This window comes from Lonchura striata, chromosome 2, assembly GCF_050655825.1.
Source record: "Lonchura striata isolate lonStrDom1 chromosome 2, ASM5065582v1, whole genome shotgun sequence".
Classification (NCBI taxonomy): Eukaryota; Metazoa; Chordata; class Aves; order Passeriformes; family Estrildidae; genus Lonchura; species Lonchura striata.
Window position 1 is genome coordinate 15,513,785 of NC_140704.1, and position 24,265 is coordinate 15,538,049.

Sequence of the window (24,265 nt, forward strand, 5' to 3'; positions counted from 1 at the left end):
ACCCCTGAAACTGTGCTTGTAAAAACCATGAAAACAGTATAATTATTATCTATATCTATCTATATCTATATTTATACACATAGATATAATCAAATCCATACCCATATATAAATATGTATATGCTGTGTAGTTAAAGAGGAACTGCATGGTAGGATTTTTTGTATTCTTCATGAAACAGCTTTCCCACAAAGATGAACAAAACTTGGCAGTAAATTTTGCTGGGTTTCTAGAACACCAGCTCAGGCTCCTCCTGCAGGTTCACACCTGCAGCCTCCTCCTGCCACCAGCAGCCAGAGGCAGGACTTTGAAACCCAGAGCTCTTTGGCCATGGACCAAATCCTGCCAGGCAAAACCCTGCTGACATCACGGGGATTAGATGGGTGGCTAACCAGGACAGTGGGATTTGTGTCAATCTTTTACTTAGGGTGCAATGCTGGGTCCCTCAGTGGTCTGTGGGGGTGCTCTGGGGCTGTGAAGGCCCTTGGTGTCCTCGGGGGTGAGCAGCTATGGGGGTGGCACTGGGCTTGGGGACATCCTGTGTGTGCTGCCATGGGAAGGAGCATGAATGTGGGAATGGCTCTCCCAGGGCACGAGACTCCAGTGCCCTTGGAACAAGGGTCCTTCCCTGCCCTTTTCATCTTGGGGGTCCCAGGCTAGCAGAGGACAGGAGGGAAGAGAAGATTTCTGTGATTCTGGGGTTCATTGGCCCCTTTGTCTCAGAGTGGGTTGAGGAAAGGAATGAAAATATTTCCATCTCCAAACCAGAGACAAGCTAAGTAGAGACTGAGACCTTTTAGGAGGGATTTGTGAAAAACCAGGGTGGTGTCTTTAGTACTCTGTAAGAAGGGTCTTGTGTTCACATTAATGTGATTAAAATTTCATGCAAAGTGTCCCCAGGGACTCAGGCTGGCTCCAGTCCATCATTCCACCCCATGCCTAGGTGAATCCTTACAGATGTCTGGATAACCTGTTCTGAAAAACCTTTAATAGCAGAACTTCCACAGTCTCCTGAGACTAAGTATTTCAGTGTTTTACTACACTTACTAATAAAAACATTCCTTAAATTTGTGTTAAGTCTTTCTTAACTCCCTCCCAGCCAGACCCAGTACACACCCTGACTGAAATTTTAGCATGTGGCTAATATCTACAGCAGGGAAAGAGACCAGTTTATTAATTTTCTTGTTGATTAACCCTTTATGTGCTTGAAAGCATTTTTTCCTCTCTTTATATTCCTGTTCTTCAATCAAACCCAGTTTCTTTTGCCTATCTTCCTGCACATAATTGTATACACCTTTTTGAGGAATACCATCTCCTTCCATAAGAAAAATCTTTAGGTGAAGTCTCACACTAGCAAGGGGAGCTGAAATGAGGGAAGAGAGAGGTCTTACAGGCTATTCTATCTGTGTTATCTATCTATCTATCTATCTATCTATCTATCTATCTATCTATCTATCTATCTATCTTATCAGGCTATTCTACAGATATTTCTATCTGTGTAGTTTACAGCGAGGTTTGGGGCTTTGTTTGCAACAGAATGACATTTTAGGTGCACATTATGGGCAGCCCATGACCCATCACAACCCGTGGGCCTTTGGGGCACCCCACACAGCCAGTGCCAGCTTGTCTCAGGGACACTGGGGAAAGCTGTGCAGGCATCCCTCCCAAACTGCATCTCTGAGGTTTTCAATCCCTATCTCCAATTGTCATTCTGGCAACCTAAAATCAGAACAACACCTGCCATAGCTGCAACAAGCATATTACTAATTTTTACATTACCTAAGTGTCACTGAAAATGTTGGTTAGTTCTGTTGTTAGTTCTGGGATGAAGGAAGACCCCCCACAGTCCTATTCTAGGCGCTCCCTTAGCAGGGAAGTATTGACACCTTTCACATACAACTTTTTAGTGGCTTCACCCTTCCCACAAGTTTGACTCGAAATTCTCATTTCTGCTCATTTCTGTTGCTTGCTTGTGAAAGGGATGACAATGTCATGGTTGCTAGAAACCAGGAGGGAAGTGTGCTGTGGCGAGAGTGCACACCCTTACTCCCACTCCGTGTACCGATCTAGAAAACACCTCCTGAACATTTTTTAATGTGACCTGGCAGAAGACCAGGGTAAATGGCATGTTCTTTTCCCAGTGCTTTGGCCCAAAGTGTGTTTCAGAGGCTTAAAAGAATAGTCAGTCAATTAAATGTGATAAACGAGGCCATTTGTCACCAGCGTTTTCTCTTTTCTTTAAAGTATAAAACGAGATAATGAGCAGGGCTTGAAGAAATCCTTTGTGGAGTTGCAAGCCAAGGTCACATGATATACAGAACGGATTTTCTGCCTCTCCCATCATGAGAATGCGATCTGACAATACTCCCCCTCATGACACAGAAATCAGACACAATGTTAGGAGAGAGGGGAAAAAATCACTAATGGTTGAAAAAACAGTGACATGTTGCAATGAAGATAGGAAAAAAAATGCACTTATTTAAAGGCAAATTTACCCCCACTGCAAGCTTCCTGTTGTAGGTGCTGGTCAGTAGGAACAGTAACACGGAGCCAGCTGCACAGTACCTTCATCTTACAGCAAAGGCTCGAGCAGCAGCGTTACCAACACATCACCTCCTCAGCAGACAGCAGGGTACATTCCCAGGGCTGGCAGAGTTTGGTGGAACAGATGGGTCACCCCTTGCCCCAGCAGAGGGGAAAGGACAGAGCTGAGATGGGCTGTGGGAACTGTGGGGTCCTGCAGAGTGTGAGTGAGCCCCAGGGCCTTGGGGCTCCAGGTGTGGGAGGGTATTCCTCCTGTAATGCCCACAGGTACATCCAGCACACTGGGACACCCCACTCAGTGACAGCCACGTAAGCAATGCCACACAGCTCTGTGTGGCACACAGCCCACAGGAGTGTCTGCCTTAGTGCAGGTTTGTATTTGTGGCTGAAGGCTAGAGCTGGATATGAATCCAGAGCTGGAGTGTCTCCAGCTCTCTTTTGAAAAATAACACCTTTCTTTCTGGCAGGTTACCAGAATGTGTTTCCTTCTGCATGCTGTTCTTTTCTATCATGTGTGTCTAGGAATTAGGAAACATTTACTCCAATGTATGAGACCTCTCTGCACCTGTGGAACATGCACATATTTACTGTACTGACAGCACTTTATGCTGCCCTGTATGCCACCAGGTCAGTGTTACCTCTGAACCCTTTTCCCATCTCCCTTCCACATGAGCCTACTTGTGTAAGAAATTGCTCTCTTTCTTTTCTTCTTTTTCTTAACCCGTTTTCTCAATCAATCATAAGTTTATACCGAATACATTGAGGCAGGAGTGCCAGCAAGTATGGTTGTGCACAAACAGAAATGGATATTTGAGGAGCTGAGAACCACTGACAGTTGGTCTCTGCAATCTATGCTTTATTTATGTCTGCACTGTGCTGTGTTGGCAGGGTTTGATTTAGCCCTGGGATGAAACCCCTGAGTTTTTGCAAACATGGACAGCCTCACACATGCCTCTGACATTAAGTAACACACACTGCAAGGAAACATATATTTTGAGAAAACTACCCAGATGCACCAGCAATGGGAGGTGTTGAAGTATTTCAAAAGACTAAGAATTAAAATCTTAGAGAAAATGCAGGTCAGGAGGTGCCAGTCAGGCACCAAACAAGTAAATGCCAAACAAACAGTTGAGTAATCGATTCGGCACCAGGTTAGACTTAAGTCCATGAGTTTTATCTGATAATGGACTGTGTGCCTGGCCTTTGGCAGGGGGCTGTGCAGACGAGTGCCCCTTCAGCACCTCAGTGACCCAACAGCAGCAGCCTAGAGCCAGCTTCACCCAGCTGAAGCTTTCCTGCATCATGGTGGCTGCCACAGTGAGGCTCTGTGATCTTTGGGGGTCCCTTCCAGCTCAGGATATTTTATGATTCTGTGATTCACATCAGTGAGGTCTGTGCCTGAGGCGATTTTTCACATGAAGTTTCAAGAGACATGACTGGATCCTGTGCTGTATTAAACTGCTGGTAAGAGCAGTTTGTCTGTCTCTACCCCCACTAGAAGCAGGCTCAGCCCCAGCTCATGAGTTGCCCTGGCTGTAGTTTGCTGAAAGGGTGGGATAATCCTGCCGAAGCTCTTGGTGGGCTGCCCGTTTCCTCTCCTTCCAACTCGCTTGCTTCCAAAACAAATTCCTGTTGCAAAAATTCAGGTCCTTTCAACTCCACATTCCTTCATATAACACAATCCCTTTGAAAAGGAGGTGAACTGGTACAACTCAGTGAACTCAAAAGGAAAAAGATCCCAAATAATTGTTGGAAATCATTGGAAACAAATCTCTCACAAAACAACATGTTTCCGGGTGTTTCTGATAGCAACAGATAGCCATGGTCTGTTTTCAAAAGCATGGAGACTTACCATGGGCAGACAATGGAACTGTGGGACTCAATGCCAGAACCATTCCCCTTCAGACAGCCAAAGCTCCTGGGATGGCTGCCTGCAAGAAGAGGTGGTCATGTGAAGGTGCTGCCACCATCCATGCCACCAACAGTGAGAGAAATCCCCCTGCAATCTCTACGGCCCAAGGAATCAACCCTCAACCCCTTGTGCAGCAGAGACTTTTTGGCATCCATTTAATTTGTTTGAGTTTAAAGAGGAGGACATGGAGAAGGAGGGGAAGGTCTGACTCCCACAGGTTCAAATTTACTTCTTCAGAAAGATAGCTTCTTTGCAAACTCTTTACACATTCTTCTTCCTGTTATCTCTACAGAAGGTTGAGCATCTTTAAAACTTCATAAGCTTCCCTTAGGGAGGCTTGTTTTCAGATCCCTTCTCAGCCCAATTTGGAGCAGGGTCATCAAAGGCAAGGCAAATACGGTCCCCTGTTAACTTGGATCCATTTGGAGCTGGTCTGGGCAGTTCCAGCTTGCCACGATGTTCACAGTCTTTAGAAATATTTACTTATCTGACCGACAAGAGAGTTATTTAATAAGTTATGATGTCTGCAGTTTTGTGTAAACAATTTACAGTGCTGTGATTGATGCTGGATGCTGTTTGGAGAGAGGCAAGATGGACTGTATATATTGTGCTTCAGTTTGGAGAGTTCAGGCTCAGGACTGGGCAGTAGTATACCTAATAAATAACAGTAGTTAAACATTGGGACTTTTGCTGCTTCAGTGCTCACAAAGCCACACAAACAGGGCTGAATTAAACCAGAGCAGAGGCTGGCCATGCAAACATCTGAGACCTTTGCAGGGGTGCCTGATACAGTGGTCACAGTTCCTGCTTCTGCTTTTGTCCCCAACCCTCCAGCACTCACTGGGCAGAAGGAAACAGCTGGATTTGTGGGTAGGACAGCCAGAACAGATGCAGAGCATCACACTTCAAGCTGCTTCTCCAGATCTAGGAGGGTGAAAGTTGGGAAGCGAGTATAACCATGTCCAGGAGGCAGCTCCAGTACTTGCAAGAGTAAAGTGAAATAAGTGGGTTTGCTTCTTATGACACAGCTTCAGGCCATGTTACATGGTTGGTTTCCTCAGTCTTGCATTTTTCAGGGTCTCCCAGGGGCTTCTAGTATGAGACAAGATTCTTTTGCAGTCCTTTGGGTCACAGTTGCAAAGTCTCTTTTTTGAGTGAACACCTTCCATTACAGGTGTGTATGATCATGAGAAAATTGGTGAAAGGGGTATTCCCATCTCCAGTGGAGTGACACAGGAGTGTGACTGCTATGAGTTAGGCGTGTCTGCAGCTCAGCTGGTCAGACTATGGGCAAGCAAGAGCCCTCATGAGACACCACAGCACAAGAGAGAGGGCACAGGCTAACGTCAAACTGAGAGGAAGTCAGAGGCTTTCATTCAGCTCGAACTAGAAACAAGTTGTTTCAGTTCTGAACCATCAAAGTATTTTGTTTCTGGAGTTAAGCAACCTGGACATGTCTGAAACAAAAGTTTCAGGATCATGCAGTTCCCTAAAATTTTCTGTAATTTGACTTTCTGACATGATTGTGGACAAAGGCATGATTCTCAGAAGTCCCCTGAAGTGGAACTGCCAGGCCCAGTGGCTATGAAAGAGCTGAAGGGCAAAAGTTTGGAAGGAGAGAAAAAACCCCCTTTCTAGCTACCAAGTAGCTGTTCATATTGACTGGTCCAGGCAAAAAATTTAAAAAAACCCTTTATTCTGGAAATCCTATTTCAGACACATTCACTGCCAAAGGTTGACTCCAGGTGCTGTGAGGAAATAATGGCAGGAAACTAAAAGGAGGAAATTAACCCTAAAACTGACACAAGATGTCTGAGTGGTTGAGAGCTGGATAAAAGCTCTATGTAGCCATGGAGAGAAAAATGTGGTTCCTCTAAACAGAGACAAGTAATGAAGTATTGATTTGAAATTATTGAACTGTGATACTTCATCCATGTTGCTGACCATAGCCTTGCCTAATGGAGAGAAAAGTACAAGGAGGTCTTTGCCATTCAGACTGGAAAAAGGAAAGGATGTCTGAGGCACACGTTCCACATACTGCATTCACCATGGGAGGAAAGTAATGCTCAATACCCTCCTGATGTTCAAAACTGTTTCTGCATGCATCTTCAGCTGAGAAAAGGCTGATTGATCTCCCAGCTTTACCTCTAGTGATAGCACTAAAAAGGGCTGTATCTTTTTATTTAGTGGGTTGAAATCTGCACTCAGAACAAGAAGGATCTCAAGCAAAATGCAGCCTGCCTCTTCCTCCCAAGGGACCATCCAAAGACATATTGCACTTAACAAAACAAGTGAAGCTTTTGGGGGGACCTAAGCAGCAGCAGGCTGATGGCACCACTCTTTGTCTCCTTGGAGATATGTCTTGATGTAATTAATGATAAAGAACTAGGGCAAGAATAAAAATGATTCAGAGAAGCTTTGGTATTTCTCCCCAGTTCAGCTCTATGATTAAACCCACACAGAGCCTCAAATCAGGAGATGAGCCTCAATTATAGCTAAGGAGCAGCATAATGAATTAGCTTCTTTGTACTTACTTTAGCTGGTGAGTAACTCAATTTCCACCCAAATCCATGTTGACTATGAAGATTTAGCCAATAACTGATTCATCAAGATGCTGGAAGAATGTAGAATAACAAGTGCAGAAGAAGGGCTGTAGCTCTTCTCCACTTCAACATTGCTAATCTAGTGCAAAATTTTTAAGATAACTTTAATACTACCTAAATGTTGCAATGTTCTCAGGCTATGCTTTTTCCCTTTCGAGGGACCCCTGTGACTGGGATCTGATAGTATGGTCCCCTCCTTCCTGCCCCCATGGGGTTGGTGGAGGGCCAAAGAGCCCTCCCTGTTCTGAGACTAGATAAGGCCCTGTCCCTTCCTGGTTCTCTCTCTTTTCCCCTTCATCTCATGGAATAAACAGCTTGAACAACCACATCAGGGGAATTGAAGCCTCTTTGGAATCTTTGCCCAACTCCTGACCTGCCTTCCCTCAAGGCCCTGTATATCTGGGCTAGCCTGGTGATTTGGGGGCTGTGAGAGATAGGCATGTCACCTACACTTCTGTGTAAGTCCAGCTTTACCAAAAGTTAAATGCAAAAAAAAAAAGGCCTGCTAAATGAAGAGTTTGAATCCTCTCTTTTACATATAACAACAAAATATTTTCAGTTGGGATAGTCTTTCTTAGTCTTTCTTAGTCTTTCTTAGATTTGCAGACTCCAGCCAATAAAGAGTATGTTGTGTGGTTTATGTATTTTTAGGGTATTGCTCAGAAATTCCCAGAACTGAAGGTTATGAAGTTATAATTTAAATACTATTGAAAAGTTGCTGCTACCCAACACACAGCAGCAGGACAGTGTGCCTGAAGAGAAGGGGAAAAGGTGGGTATGGCTGGCTGTGCATGACCCATCCCATGTGCTGGCCAGTCTCTGATGGACACACAGTCACAGCCATGATGGCAGAAGGCTGCACGTGGCAGTGTGGGTTTGCTATACACCCCTTTTGGATTTGGCTGAGGGTCAGGGATGGCAACTTGGGTGAGAGTTTATTGTGCTTGGTGGCTACAGAGCTGGAGCCACCCTCTGTGGTGGGATACAAGGAGCTGCTGTCTGCTCTCCAGGAAGACAATGCCAAGGGCATAAACACCCATCTGGTAGTAGCAGAAAAGAAGAGAAAAGAAGTTCACTGCTGAGGGGCAAGACATCTAAATAAAAGTGAAAAAATACTAAAAGGCAATAAACAGTTTGAAGGGCTCCATAAGTTTGAGGCTGTTAGGAACCTTTGTGTGTCTTAAGTCACATACATACACTTGGATTATGGGATTCACAAGGGTCATATAAATTAATTGATACAAAAAGGATGTGGGGGAATCACAACATCACTGTGGGAAACATGAATTTATGTCTGGGTAGGGGTTTCCCAAATTCATCAGTGCAAAAGGCTGAAATGCTCATCTTCCTCATCCTGTGCTAGCTTCCTTCTTTTGATAAAGGTAAGGCATTTTTGCCTTATCAGAAATGAGTACTTCTTTCCTGATGACTGTGTATTCACTCCCCTTCTGCACGGCAATAGAGCACATAAGTCACTTTTCCAAAGTGTCCCTGAAATTGGAGGATTTTGTAAGGGTCACATAGCCCAAATGACAAGGAAAGGTGGATTTCATGGATGCATTTGAAGACTTGGCAGATCCCCTGTGTTGAGCAAGACTTGATTTACACAAGAGAACACTGTTTGGATTACCAAGATGGTCACTACAGGAGTACTCAGAAAGGGCTATGCCTTGATAGGAGACAAAATCCGTACATCCATTCGTAACCAAATTTCTTGATGTTTCACCCTAACACACATCACTGCACAGCAGAATAAAATGAAGACATATTTATATTTGAAATGCAACTGCAGGAAAGTAGCAACCTTCTGTCAGGTCTTGGGTTAATTTGATTCTCTCAAGCCACAGGATCTGAGGACCTCAATCTTACTCTACAATTACATTCAGGAACGCAAGATTCTGGCATGGATCAGGACAAAAGATTTGGCTCACACAATCTGTGGAAACATTGGGGTATGCAAAGTAGGTAAAAACTGATAATTTGGGGGGAAAATAGCATTAATTTCTGAGACAAAACAATTCATGATTCATGACTAATTGGAAACAAATGAGTAATATTATTACACAAAAGCCCCATTTTGTTCATTGAGGAACCACAGAATCAATTGCATGTACTTTAGTTTCCAGCAGAGGCAAAGTCCCAAGGCACAGTGTTGTGGTTGTTGAACTAGTCATGTTGTACATACTGGTTTAATTCACACCAAAACTGTAGGAAGAACTGGGATTCTCTGAGTGGAGTCTGAGTCTCAAGTAGGTCAAACAATTCATCAGGCAGTGAAGGTTTTGGGTTAGCACTCATGAGGTGACCTGACTCTTGCCCTGGGATGTGTGCAGTGCAAGGAGCTGGCTGCACCAGCTGGGGTGGCAGATGAGAAGGCAGCAGATCTTTTACATCTGTGAAAGAAACCTTATGCACAGACGTGACTGCTTCATTCATGGTGCTGCTCCCTACTTATAATCATCTCATCAAAGTCCTGAGAGCAACATCCTCCTGCATTTATTTATTTTGTGACAGCTTCCACAAGGACATTCCCAATAAGTATATCTGGTCCTTCAACTGCCAGTCTCTACTCCACTTATCCATATTTATTCAGCATCAAACTTTAGGGACATCCATTTTCTACTTTGACCCTTGGAACAGAAGCCCATAAGTATCCACCACTCCTTTTCCTTTTCTGTTTCAGTTCTCCTGCAAATTCCTGCTTATAATTCCTGGTTGTGACATCCTTGACTAAGGCAAGGCTATTAGTGTGCAGCAAGCACCGCCTGCAGCACTGGCCAAAAATGTCTCACAGCTTCTTAGGGTTCCTTCCGCCCTCCATAGCTGGCTCTAGGCAGCTCTGATCTTCTCACCATGTTCTCACAGTTCCTGTCCTTCTGTTCTTTGTTTCTACACAGTCTCACAGAGCTGGGTCCTGATGTGCGCATGGGGCTCCCAGGAGCTGATGAAGATGACGAAGCTTCACTGCCTGTGTTTGTAGAAGGAGAGGCTGTCCAGGCTGCTCCATAGTCTATAGTCATAAAAGAAGTGAAGTAAACCACCTCTCCCTGCCACTCCAGCAGGAGTGGAAACAAGCAGACTGCAGCTCCCTACCTTTCGATGTGGAAATCACGTCACAATGAGCACTGAGATTTTGCCATCTGTCTCCAATGTTGCATATGCATTGCATACAAAAATAGGCTGTAAGAATACTGCTATGACTGAAAAATCCACGAGGCGAGAGATGCCAGAATTAGGCCTCCTTTTCGCTATGTGTTATGGCACAATTGTTAATTAGATGAACACACAATATTTGCCAGAGGTCTCAGCTTTATCCCATGGTACTGGATGGACTTTTATCACTGGAGTTATTCTGTAGAATTCTGGTTTTTTCCTTAGAGTTCAGTGTAGTCCTAGGCTTTATTTTCTTTCCAAGTTCTCCTCAATAAAAAATGACTGATTTTCCCAAAATTTGGAACTACAATGACACATTTCCCTGTAGTACTTGGGTTCTTCTAGTACTTCTGACAAGGGTGGTGGTTGTTTAGCCATTTTATTAAAATGGAAACAGAGACAGGCATGTAAGCAGCATCTTGACTGCACCAGGCACTATTTTATCAGGATCTTGGTCACTCATCCCAGCTGTCCCCGGGGAGATCCCAACAGACATGGTGCTGTGCAGGAGTGTTCATCATCAGTCATACTGGACATTCTGGAGGTAGAGCTCCCACTGACTCCCATCCCAGCAGCAGACATCAGGAGCAGGGTCTTATGGCACGTGCAGACTGTGGAGCACCCCACAGCCACAGGCTGCAGACTGGGGAGAACCTCAGCAAGACCTGGCACAGAAGACTCTGCTGGGAGAGTGGGACTGAAGCCAATGCTGAGGTAGCACTCAGAGTCTCAAAAAGGGACCAAGGATGGGGCAGCTGAGGTTTCATATCAAGCTCTGGCATGCCTAGACTCTCCCTATGGCTCATCCCTTGACACACACCTTCCCAACCTGCTCCCAAGCCCCCTGACTTCTTATTTGTGCCATGTGCTCCTCATTCCATTCCCAAGCAACCCTCCAGCTTTAGCATCCGAGTACCAGGTCTTTGCTCAGCCCAGCATTGCCTGGGTCCCTGTCTGCCACCAGGCTGTGACAGAAAAGAATCAAAGTGTTGCTCCCTGCCTGCCTTTCCACTGACCATCAACTCTGTCCTGAGCAGCATTACATGAAGAGCCCATCATCATTCTGCTCCTTGAGCTGGGATGACTCTTGGATAGCAGAGAGAGGACCCAGCTCCTTGTTGTGCTGTGGGGAAGAACAAGGATCTGCAGGAGCTTGGTAGCACTGACTGTCTGCACAGGAGCATTGGGGTCAGCACTGGGAGCTGCTGGGATGCTGGGCTGAGCTCACTCATGTGGGAAGGAATCTCAGCAGATTTTGACTACTCAGCCTTAGCACATCCCTAAGAAGTTGCTATTTTCTCCCTTCAAAGGCTATCACTAAGCCAAATTGGAGGAGATTTACAAGGTTAAAAAAAAAAATCACATTCCTAACAGAAAGCTGCCAAATTTCAGATCTCAACTCCAGAGCACAGAGGGATAAGAACTATCCAAAAAAAGGATCACCAGGTTCCCCCCTCCTGTTTCTTCCTTTCTTTTTTTTCCAGTTGGACAACAATTCCTTTTTTCCTATGCTCATTCTTGGAATGGACAAAACTGGCTGGACAATTTTGGCTGAAGTTTTCAAGAAAAGCACTTATCCCAAGGCAGACAATCAAGTTGGAAGAGCTCAGTCTAAACTTTTCAAGTCTGACAAAGTTACAAGCAACAGTGAAGGAGGTCCTGTAGCAGGACAGAGATGAGTAACCTTTATTACAGGAGCTGCATGCAATCTCACCTCTGACGCACTCAGAATTATAATAGCTGATGATGCTGCTCCATTCAGGTGCATCTGATCACGATTCAGATATGTCACCAGGAAAAAAGCTTTAAATCAGTCATCCCACTGAGCCTTCCCACATCCCTTCCTACTCGAACAGCTCTTTCCATCTAACAACTGATCATACAGAAAAACACAGCTCCCTCGCCTCCAGTATTTGTGAGCTGTGTATGAGAGCTTCGGCTTCTTGGATAGAGGCAGCTGATGCTAAAATAGGATTGCTCTCTGAACTAATGTATTCAAAATTAATAAAAGAAATAAAACAACACACTCCTCTGGCATGTTCCCATGCATATTTTCCATAAAAGTTAATTTTTCCACAAGAACAAGTTGTGAGTTTTGTGGGGGCTTTGCACTGAATCTTGATACGAAGCTTAGAATTTTTGGCACTGCTTAGGATGTTAAAATGACATCAGCTCCACTTTCTATATTGGAATTTTATAGTTCCTTCCTGACCACATTTCTTTGTTTTGCACATGTTCTCTCTCCTCTGAGCTGCCTCTCTGCCATGGTGTGCTCAGAGAATCAGGAAAAGCGGTGTGTTTGTATTCCTTGTAGCCCTGCTTGTCCCTCCCTGAGCCAGGCACCCAAGTGATACAGCTTCATTTCTCACCCAGGACAAAGCAGCACTGTTGGCTCAAGGGACGAGGGCACCTTTTCCAGTCCAAACCTTCCCCAGAGCGTGGCAGCTCTGTGCTGAGAGGAGCTGGCATGCAGGGTCCTCCTCTTTCCTCTGGCCGAGCAGGAGTGGAGATCATGCTGCCATGGGGAGTGGCATGGCTGTGGGACAGTAGGGACCAGGGTGGCCAGTGACTGCACACAGGACAATGTGAAACCAGCCTGTCTTGCTCAGAATAGGGAAAAAGGAGTGGAAGGTAGAGGAAGGGGAAAGTGAGCATCTCTGCGTGCAAAACTAGGCTCTAGGCTCTCTCCAGTAGTGGAAGGGTAGCACCTGGAGCAGCATTTGTTTGTGCTGCCCCAATAGAAGGAGAGTGTAAGTGCCCCCACAACCCCATCATACTGTCCCATGCCGTGGGGCAGGAAGGGGCAGCATTATTTTAAATTAAGCAAAAATCCCCCAGCAGTACCACCCTCTGCATTTGAACATCGTGGGGCAAGAGGACTGATGTGGCACTCAGGATCCCCTCTGAAAAACAGCACAGGGCTGGGAGAGCTAACAGACTCTGGCACTGGGAGTACAGTTCCACGGGCATTAGCACAGACATCACGCTTGTTTCCTGGATTTCAAGTAAAATAAGGATCCAAGGAAAGATGATGCTTTTCTACATCCCCCGTGACTTGGAAAGCAGTAAGAGCAAAGAAAGGCAGTTAATTATCTGGCACCCGCATCCACACATTCCTGAAAGCACGGGTCCGCCGTCGCTGTGACAGTCACGCTGGAGCAGCATTAGCATGTACTCAGTAAACAGACTCAGTGCCATCCTCCAGCACAGCCTCAGCCTCCCAGACGGGATTACAGCAGCTGGACAAACCCAGCAGGGACTATAGCTGGCAGTTAGCAAAATGCCAGTTCTGCTGTAGCCTGTAGATCACAGTAGTACCCAGGTTTGCTATTTCCTACATGCTCAGCTTCTCTGAAATGTGATGGAGAATCACTGCTCCTTGCTTCTCTGTGCAAGATTTATCATTTCATCCTTTCACTGTCGTGTGGAAATAGCCAGAAGACCAGACTAACATTTCAAGATTGTGAAGCCATTTGCCAAACACTTCTTGCTCTCTAACAGCAACATTTTTACAATTGCTTTTGCAACAGCCTTTTTGCAATCGTGTTTATAAGCTCCTTTACAAGCACATGCAACCGTATACAGAATGCAGAAAATCTTTACCTTGCTTGCCCAGAGGAGAGAGCCTGGCTTCCTCTCATGGATCAAAAGTAGGATGAAAAACAAACCCGAGAAAGACCCTTGAACAGACTCATCTGCTGAGAGTTGTTTAAATCCCAACCCTGCTCCTGCTCGCAGCTCTAAGTTTGTGCTCTGAATAGAGGCTGTGTTATTTTAACCACAGGATTTCTAGTCATGGGGGAGGAGAGATGGATTAGGTACGTTTGCAATCTAATGCTTCACATTTACCTCAACTGAAATGAACTACTTTTAGCCTGATGTAAATAAGTACAGCTAAGATATAGATTTCAAGAGTCCACTAACCAATTATGCTTAAACTAACATGCTAAACAACTGTGGAAAATTCCAGAGGAATAAGATAACATACTTTTGTGTTCTTTCCTAAATAAAAGGCATGTGTGGAATTTCATGCTAGATACTATGACAAGTGAGGGGCAGCAGATGAACTCCACAAACTAACCTATGCAAGGTGTTGTACCACATAAAACAATATTCCTAACACCTGTTAGCAAGGATTTCAGCAGGCATGTCAAAAATTTGCATTTTCATGCCTTGTAAAAAGTACAGATATGAGGTATTTGATTCTAATATTTCAAAAGAGCAAGTAAAGCTCTCTAAGTTAATAATGCATGATTTTAAAAGGTCACGGGGTCTGCAGTTCGGCAGGAGCACGAACATTAACCCACTGAACTTGTGCCACCTCCAGCTAGGATGTAAGCTGGATACCCTCCTGCAGCTCATGGATTGCTACAGAGAGTGTTTAATGCAGGCAAAATATTGTGCTTAGGACCATTGCTTTAGGTTTTGTTGTTTAATCCAGCTCAAACTCTGCCTTCCTTTCCTGGTTTATGGTACTTCAGTGTCACAGATGATGTGATTGCAAAGCTCAGCTATGACCCAGGCTTCCATGGCCACTGCCCAGACTTACATGGTCACTTCAGAGCTGAGGGAAAAAAGATTTCCTCACTTTCTGAGATGTATAATTTGTAAATAAAACATTCTTAAACTTTGGGATGACCTGAGAAAAACAATTTGAATGCAAAGCACTAGAGGCTAGTGGACAAATTCCAATTTGCTTTTGACAGCAGAGGCTTCAGGAACACAAGTTTAATTCCATTTTGGATAAAACCTGGCTCTATAAATAACCTTATCTTACACTTACATAACGCTGTTCATCCCAGAGTGCTGCCGGGTGCTTTGCAGATGTAATCATCCTTTCTGAAAAGCACGGGCAGACCTCCCAGGCTGGCCTGCAGGGACGGCAGCACCGGGAGGATCGGGGCCGTGCTGTGCAGGAGGAAGGCAGCAGAGCATCCAGCAGCAGCCTGCCTGCCTCCTGCCCCTCAGCAGCCCAGCCCATGGGTGCTGGTTGGAATCAGGAGGACTCAGCTTGTTGGGTCACCCAGAAACAGCTGAGAGAGCTTTCTGTACAGGTCTGGCGTCTGTAACAAGCAGCAGAGGCTCAGAGCTGTCACCCAGTTCAGCCTGTAGGTTCCCCAAGGGACTGAGCATCATCCAGAGATGCCAGCCTGCTTCTCAGAGCTCAGACTGAGCTCTCTGAGCTTCCCCTGATGCATGGCACACCCTGGCTCCCCTGAGCTTGGGGTTTTGTGGGCAAATTGGTAACCTGCTTTAGTTCAGCCCCAGCCAACAACTGAGTACTAAGCTCTCACTCCCTCCCCCCTGCCAGCCTCCCCAGTGGGATGGGGAAAGGAATCAGAAAAGGGCAATATATGCGAGTTCAGGACAGTAATAATTGAATTTTTTTTTTTCTTTTAAAAAATAGTAATAATAGGAAAAATTCCCAATACAATTTTTCACTTCCTGCTGGTGAATGACCCCTGCCAGCCAACTCTGCAGTTTATATACTGAACATGACATCCTTTGGTTTGGAACATCCCTTTGGCCAGTTCAGGCCCCCAGCTTCTTGTGCATGAGAAAATGAAAAGTCCTTGAGTTAGTGCAAGCACTGCCCAGCAACTACTAACATCAGTGTGTTATCAACATTATTCTCATACTAAATCCAAAACACGGCACTGTACCCTCTATTAGGAAGAAAACTAATTCTATCTCAGCCAAAACCAGAACAAATCCCAAGAATCTGTGCCACAGGCAGAGATGTACCCCTGAGCTAGACACAAAATGTCCCCAAAACTCCCATCAACTTACATCTGGATCATGAACCAACTTCTTCTTCCACCACTTGAGCAACTCACTCTACCCAAGGTGGCTTTCCCTGGCTGTAATTGTCATAACATCAATTCCACTGATGCTTTCCAGCTACAGGTGCTACCTCACCCTTGCATGGGACCCCACAAGGAAAGCAGTCATGAGAAATGCTCACAGGGCAGGGGAGGGAGCAAGCTCCAGCAGGAAGATCCCAGGTCTCTCAGTTTGCAGATACTGGGAAGTGAAGGACCAGACCACTGCACCACAATGCTGCAGTCTGCCAGAGAAGACTTCTTTTGAGGTCCCTGTTGCACCTGGATGGGGGATTTTGTGTGTACAAAGTAAGTTTCTATGCTGCAGATGGGTATATTTTTCATTTTCATTTAGCTGTTTCAATAGGAAACAGCAGGAGGAAGAGAGGCCAGCAGACTTTGCACTGCAGGTTGACCTGAAAAGAGTACATTTTTCCAGAGAAACTAAAAACACAGAACTGGGAGGAGGGAAAGCAAAAATAATTTTGAATTAAGTGAAAGCTTTTGATCCCAATGCATGGTTTGATATTTCTAGCTTATCTCCTAGGTCAGCCTGTGCTCAATTTACAAAGAAACAGCACTTTAAAAACAAACATAGAGGAAATTTAGAATTTCATTTCTGAGACGTCAAGGCAAGACATTTCAGCATTCCACATAACTCCTGTTTCTTTGGGGTGTGGACAAAAGTACTAACAGAGGGATGGGTTTAGTGTTTCCTTTGTTCTCCTAGACAAGTCAACAAGCTGAACACAAATTCACCACCAGTTCCTTCAAGTTCACATTATTTTTCAAAAACCCCCAATATTTGTCTGAAACCTTTGCTAGACACTGACACAGCATTTGGAAGTCAAATACCTGCTTATTAATGACATTTTTTACTCTGCCCCATGCCTTGAGGCAGCTCAGACCTGCTCCCTGCCTGATGCATCCTGCTGCAGTACAGACCATGAGCTCTCTGCCTCCAAAACAAAGGCAGCTCTGCAGTTCCCTTTCCCTTCATTATGGCTCCAAGCTGGAATGGCTCTTTCCCAAGCCCAACCAGCAACAAGTCATTCCTGGCCTGTGAGGGGAGCCTCATGCAATGCTGGATATTTCTGCACTGTAATCACACTGGCTGAGGTCTGGAAGCTGCAGTGCTCACCTGCCTCCCATTACAGCCTGCAGAATAAAACACAGCCCGAGCTAGACCTATTTAGGGATTCAATTTTGCACTTCAGTCAGCATTTGTATGAGTTGGGCAACAAAGGAAAGGAAATGTGAAACACAATAAACTGTACAATGAAGTACAATTTTGCAGCATGAAGAACTCCTACACTGGCCACTCCTTCTGAGATAATGGGATGAAGAATTTGTAATGGACATTGTTGACAGGAAATTACCTGTTAAAGGAACTTGAGTAGTTGCTCATTTATTTTGCAAGCTTTCTCCCTTTTTTATATAGTGAACTGAAAACTGGAAGTAACAAGTTTCTATTTCTTTTGAATTGGGGAATTTCTTCTAGAAGCGATATTGCCAATCCACACTGTTAAAAGATCTTCCATTAATATTCACAGAAAACTTCATGTTTTATCTAGAAAACATAAGCTTCTGGGGTAAGAAGTCCATTGGGAATGGTATCAGACCACATTTTCACACTTCAGCTCTACAGTTTTGACATTTGGTATTTCTGTTGTAAAAGAAAGAAAATGTTTTTTCAGTCAAAGTGCTCAATGGACTGAGGCTCTGAACCAGCAACTCACAATATCAAGCACAATAAGACACAAAATTATGATAGTTATCAAACCTAAAAAAAAAAAACAAAACCAAAAAAAAAAAAAACCACACAGGGAAAAAGTGAATTTCTCTGAATTCTTTTCATACATTTGAATTATTTCTTTCTAGATTGCAGTGCTTCCTTCTGTTCTGTTCTATTTCTAAAATTACACCAATCATGACCATCAGTGAACACAAAACACCAAATGAGACGACAAGCTAAAATCATACAAATTTATAGTTAATTGCAAGTTAATCCAGGCAGTTCCACCAAAGAGCTTTCCCTTAAATTAAGTGTGAGCACCTTTGTTACAAGCCCAAGGGAAAAAGGGCGGGTTCCAGGCCCTGTTGACTGTCACTGGTGGGCTCTGGCAGCCATTGCCCCTATGTGGGCATTGCTTCCCCTTTCCAAACCCTGCAGGTTTTCCCCTACCTTGAGGAAGTTGCTCCCAACCCATCAAGAAGGATGTCCCAGTTAATGGCACTCAGGCCCTGAGCCTCATGCAGGGCTGTGTGGGGACAGCTCATTGCACAGAGCCCCAGGCACCCATGGAGGGTGGCAGGTCTGGGGTACCCCCAGCCCACCCCCAGGAGGTCCAGGTGTGCTGAGGAAGGGCAGGGATGTGCTGGTGTGGGCTGAGCCCCACAGCCAGGCCCTGCAGGCTGTGCCAGGACTCTGGCATGATGAACAACTTCAAATCCTTCTCCTTCTGGAATGAGCACTTGTGGAGGAAGGTTTAAGTTTCACAGCTTAGCCCTGCTTCAACAATCAACTTCATTTCACAAGGCAGAAACCTCTAAAGCTGCATTGAGCATTAGTGGGGGAGTATTGCACAAACCCTAAAGTATATAATAAACTACCTGTAATGGTGCAGGCTCTGCTCACCCTGCAGTGCTGGCTCACAGGGAACTGCAGGACTCTGCAAAGGATTAAATGACTCCAAGACAGACCTGCCACTGGCCACGGACCCATCAGAGGCAATGGGTGGCACCTCTGGGATAACATCATTTAAGAAGGGGAAAAACTGCCTGGAATAACAGAGGAGAGAGGAATGAGAGAGTATGTGAGAGGAACAATGCTGAGGACACCAAGGGCAGCAAAGAGGAGGAGGAGGAGGTGTTGCAGGCACTGGAGCAGATTCTACTGCAGCCTGTGGTGCAGACCATGGTGAGGCAGCTGTGTCCCTACAGCTCCACACTGGAGCCCAGCTGGAGAACCCCACACTGTGGTCCAGCTGCAGGATGTCAGCATGAAGTCCCTGGTTTAGCTGGTGCGTTCAATGAGACAGAATTATAATGAGCATTCAATGAGACAAATAGCAGAAGTCAGAGCTCCTTGTTCAGATGGAGGTGTCTGGGCACATTGTGGAGAAAATGGAGAAAACATAGGCTGAGAGGAGAGGAACATAGGCTTTCAGAGGTCCTGAAAATAGAGGCTAATGAAGAAAACAGCAGAGCTCTCTCCTAAACTTAAGAAAATACTGATATTCAGAGAAAGATGTGATGATTCTTGTTAGGTAGTAACAGTGGTTTTCTTGTTTCTCACACACCCCTGATTGCAGGAGCCCAGGGAGCTCTGCCAGGCCCCAGTACCATGGACTGTAAAATGAACCATGTTATTTGGAAGGTGCCATCTCACAGCCAATGTCTGGTGGTCATTTTGGTTTTTCACTCTATGCCATGAAAGCAAATTGCAAAAACAGACACCTGGAAGGGAGTGGGTCTGCCCCGATGGCTGCTCCTCTGGGAAAGGGAGTAATTGTGTTAATGAAAACGAGAGTGGGTCTGACAGAAATTGCAGTCCTGTGCCATGGCCTCAGTGGCTCCTTGGCTATTTTCATGTGACAATGATGATTTCAGCAAGGCAGGGTGTGTTCACGTGGCAGGGAGGGGAAAATGTCTCTTTTTAGTGTTTGCAGAACTGCAGCCTTGCCTTCAGCTACTTACCTGCAATTACTTCTGTTACAACTAGCCAAGTGTCTGTCCTGGATGCAGTGTGAAAGCCTGTCTGAAGGAAATGCTGAGCCAGAGATATTTCTGAATAAAAAGGCAGAAAGTGTTGCACCACCCCAGTGCTCAAACTTTGTGTTTGTTTTCCACAAGAAAAGTTATGTGATATTACAAGACTTGAGGTAAGATGCTTCACCAACCTGCATTCTCCAAGCCTTCATCTCACCTAGCAGCCCCAAGGAATTTGCTCAAAAATTATGAAATGTGCATGAAAGTTCTAAAGCTGTACAGAGCCCTGAAGCCCTTTGCACTGTCCAGGGTGGGTAGGGTGATGTGGGGCTGTCTCTACCTTGTTATAGTCATATCAGCCCTGACAACATTTCCTCTTAGAGAGAATCATAGAACCATAGATTGGTTTGGGTTGGAAGGGGCCTTAAAAATCCTCTAGTCCCAAAGCACTTGCAGTGGGCAGTGACACCCATCACTAGCCCAGGATGCTCAGAGCTCCATCCAGCCTGATCACAGATCTCACCCCAGGAAACATCAAAAGACCACAAAGAATCTGCACAATCTGCTTTGAGCTGCCTTTTTTTTTTTTTTTTTTTTTTTCCATTTGTTCTAAAGCAAGACAGCTAAGCCAGAGCTAACTCTTGTCCTTCCCAAACAAGTTAGAGCCCTGAATAATGTACTTCGTTTCAGACATGAGGATTTGATCCCCAGATGTATCACAGACTCCCTGCATTACTTTTGGCAAATCACCTTTGATGGATTTTCATACACTCAGCACTAAAGCCAAGTCGTTACAGTAACTATATGAGGCAAGATCCCCAAAAGATCTCATTTCCCCTTGTCCAGAGTTCTTTGGATAAATTAGCCCATTATTTTACTTACTAATGGAAGATCAGCTCTTCTGAAAACCTGCCTGCACTTGGCAGCCCCAAGTTCTTAGGAAATTTTATCCCCACACCTCTCTGTCTCCCTTCCCAACCATATACTGAAATAAACCATCTTTCCTTGCAGCCCTTTGTCTGGCTTTTCTGTTCCATCCCCGAAGGCAGGTGGTGAGACATCCCTCATCTAAGGTGTCCTAACCTGTCTTTCATGGGAGGGCACAAACCTCTGGCACACATCTGCCTGCCCCTGTTACACAAATACACACTGTTGGCAACACTGTGTATTTACTTTTTTTAAAAAGTAAACTGCTAGGAGGAAGGACACTGGAAAGGGATATAAAACATCATGTTAGAGTCTTCTTTGATGCGCTTTAATCAGTTTTCTCTTGTAAGATTCTCAGTGTTTGGGACCTATTTCTGCTGTGTACACTTGGAGGATTAGAAGGCACATTTTTTTGCAAAAGACAGTGTAAATCTGGGTTTTTAATAATGAAGATGAATAAGGATGAGCATGCTTTCTCCAGGGTAAGCATCAGAAGGAGCAAAACACTAGGAGTTCCCAGGAAATAGAGAGAAACTGGAGAAACTGCACTTAAAGTCAGAGCAAATGGAATTCTCAATTTTATGGCCATAGCAAACACAGCAAGCTTTTTTTTTTTTTTTTTTTTTTTTTTTTTTCCCCTGAAATTCATGTTAACATAGGATTTCTCAGGTGCTGGAACTGCTCCTTTACACTGTGGAAACTTACTCACAACCTAAGGTGCAGAGGTCATTGTACTCAAATGATGCACAGCCCCTAGCAGACCAAAACTCATTCCTTCCTGCTTGCATTCCAGAAAGTCAAGCCTCACACTGGATGTGCACTGACTGGCCATGCACAAGTGTTTAGAGGCAAAGGAGAAAAATAAGGAAAATAACTTTTTGGCAAAGTTCTGATAATCAGACTCAGATGTGCACTAAAGGCCAAAAAGCTCATAGAAACCACTCCCAACAAAAACTACAAGAAAGCAAGGTAAAATTAAGGCGAATAATGCAGTGGCTGGCAGATGAGTTCCCAGCTCCATCCTTCAGAGACACAGCTTGAAGGCCTGAACTGGTGGTATTTTTGAAATCTTGAGGGCATTGTTGAAAGTTCTAAGTGCCAGTAGCTTCTTCTAAAGCCAGGGCATTTGGCACTTTATGGGCCAAAGCCTGCCCTGGGGCTGTGCTGTGGATGCACTGGCACTGCCTGCCAGGGAGCTCACCCAGGGCAGCTGCTGATGGAGTCTGGGTCAGCCCTGTGCCATGGTCTGCTCTGCTTCCACCTGCCTGCAGCAAGTCAGAAAACTCACAGAAGGCCACCAGTTGTAACCTGGGCACTCATACTTCATACTGGTCTGTTCAGTATGAAGAAAGCATCCCAAAAAGATTGACAATTGCATCCATCTTCCATGGATGATGGAGCTGCACTCCTGTGCTTGCCCCCTTGCTGCCACTGCAATCCCAGTTTTCAGGGCCAAATTACCATGCCAGACATACTCAGGGAGGACTCCTGCACAAGGACAGTGATGCAGTGACATTTCCCATCACATAGAAGTGTCTATGAAGACAGAAGTATGAACATTTACCTGAGCAAACCAAGGTGAAAATATCTTAGTTCCATATCTTAGTTCCCCTTGTATGGATGCTCCTGAGTTTAAAGCTGAGATTTTGGATGCTCCTGAGTTTAAAGCTGAGATTTTTAAACTGTAAAGTTACAATCCATGTGGATTTCATTCCTACCATTCCCTTTGCAGTGCATTTCAGTTCTCTATAAAAAAAAAAAACAAAAAACTGTCAGGCTGTTCTGGGCTGTATGCAGGGAGCAGCCTGGATACAAAGTCATTTAGCAAATCTCTTCAAATCAATATAAGACAGGAGCAGTTTGAAGCTTTTACCCTCTGAGAACTACTTGGCAGCTCAAATGAGATGAATTAGGCCAGGCTCCAGAAGATGTGACGTTGTCACAGCAGGGTCAGCAGCAGCCTTAGCCAGCATCCTGATCCCTGTTTGCAGCTGGGGTGAAAAAGCCATTACACCCTGTCCTCAGCCACAAGAGGAGATGAGTGAGATACCACGGGCACTTTCTTCTCAGAGCACCACTGCCCCTCTGGGCACAAAGCCAGGCTGCTGCTCCCCACTGCTGCTTGGTGTCTTCCCTGCCCAGATGTGAGCGAGCCCTAGTCCAAGGATGTCCAAGGAGAGGAAGGCAAGGTAGTGTGCTGCCAAAACTCAGGCCTACACAACATTTTCCATTATTGTTCAGATTTGTCTCCTTGGTCTCATTATATTTTTTCTTTTCCATTCTGTTTGGTTCCTTTGAATTGAAATTTGGTTGAATTTGTTATGAATTCTCAGAAGCAAAGCAGTTAACCATTGTTGGTTCCTATGCATCTGTGTGTGCTGGTATTCCAGAATGACCTATAAATGTTTTTTTTTTTTAAAGATTCATATTTGAGGCAGACCAGAAAAACAAACTTGCACTATGGGAAAACTTGTAAAATTTGAAAAAGCTTAGGAAAGCTGTGTTGTGTGGAAGCAGAGATGCCTGCCTGGTTTGCTTGCAGAAGTCCAGCTTCCCTAGGAAGGTTACTAGGTGGGGAGGGGACCCTTAAGCAAAACCAGATGCTGTTGTCAACCCTGCAGGTGTGTGGGCTGGTGTTCTAGAGCCCTTTGGTGCAAGAGGGGCTCTGTAGCAGGAACCCCCATGACAGCATTTTAACTCCCCTGGCAGCTGCCATCTCTCAAAATCTACACATTCCTGAAGAACATTCCCAGTTTGGCCAACTAGTACCTTCAAATGGAAAAAAACTTTCAGCAGGAAAATATCCAACCAGATCTAGCCCCACCCCATGTGCTGCACTGACACACTTTATGCACTGCAGACTGGCATAGCTTTCACAAGAAAATTAATCCAAGAGAAGCCTCCTCTGAACCAGAACCAGCTTTGGAGTATTAAGAGAGTGAAACTGAGCATTTTTTAGCCAACCCAGGCAGTGCCATAAATGTGACCATAGCCAGTCCACAGTGGCTCCTGTGGTGATGGGAGCTCATCGATAACTCCAAGTCCCATGGAAACCAAGCTGCCTGAAAGCCAACCTGCTCCTTCTCCTCCCATTTAGACTCAACTAATGAGCAAAATGGCAGAGAAGAAATTGCATTAATTAGACAGTCACAGTCCCAAATTATATTTTACTGCCCCTTCATGCCTCTTATGGAAAAGAATCACTGTGTTGCCTGCATCAATCTGAAGATAAAAAAATTTCTGAACTTAGGAAACTGAAGATCAGAGCTCCTTTTTAGTTTCATTTCCTAAGCATCCACAAATATGAGATTAATCATAGCATTGCTTTATAATATGTCACCCAAACTTGAGTTTTAGGCTTTTTAACTGCAATACTTTGTTTGCTCCATTTTGCAGTTAAAGGAACAGAAACCTGGGAGGTTTTAAATTGTTGTCTTTAAGACACACTATATGTCATTGTCAGATTGATGGCTCAAAGAGCAACTCTTGACCTGTGCCTGATTCATCTGACTTTGCTACCTCAGAAGTTCACAGCAGAATGATGAGGGTGATATGGCTGGTGCTGGTGGTGGTACCAACACCTGCTCAAAACCACT

The 24,265-nt window shown here is 44.9% G+C and overlaps 1 protein-coding gene across 3 annotated transcripts in view; it reads right to left on the bottom strand.

Annotated features, from left to right (window-relative positions):
* JCAD (junctional cadherin 5 associated) overlaps positions 1-13,985 on the bottom strand; it is a 60,038-nt gene extending 46,053 nt beyond the window's left edge. Inside the window, exon 1 of one of the 3 annotated variants that reach the window (XM_085564633.1) lies at positions 13,813-13,985. In XM_085564633.1, coding sequence (XP_085420759.1) covers positions 13,813-13,850 — 38 coding nt within the window. In that variant the 5' untranslated portion in view covers positions 13,851-13,985. The remainder of the gene's footprint in view (positions 1-13,812) is intronic. The other 2 variants (XM_077788761.2, XM_085564613.1) reach the window with 2 other exon arrangements.
* Between the last annotated feature and the right edge of the window lie 10,280 nt (positions 13,986-24,265).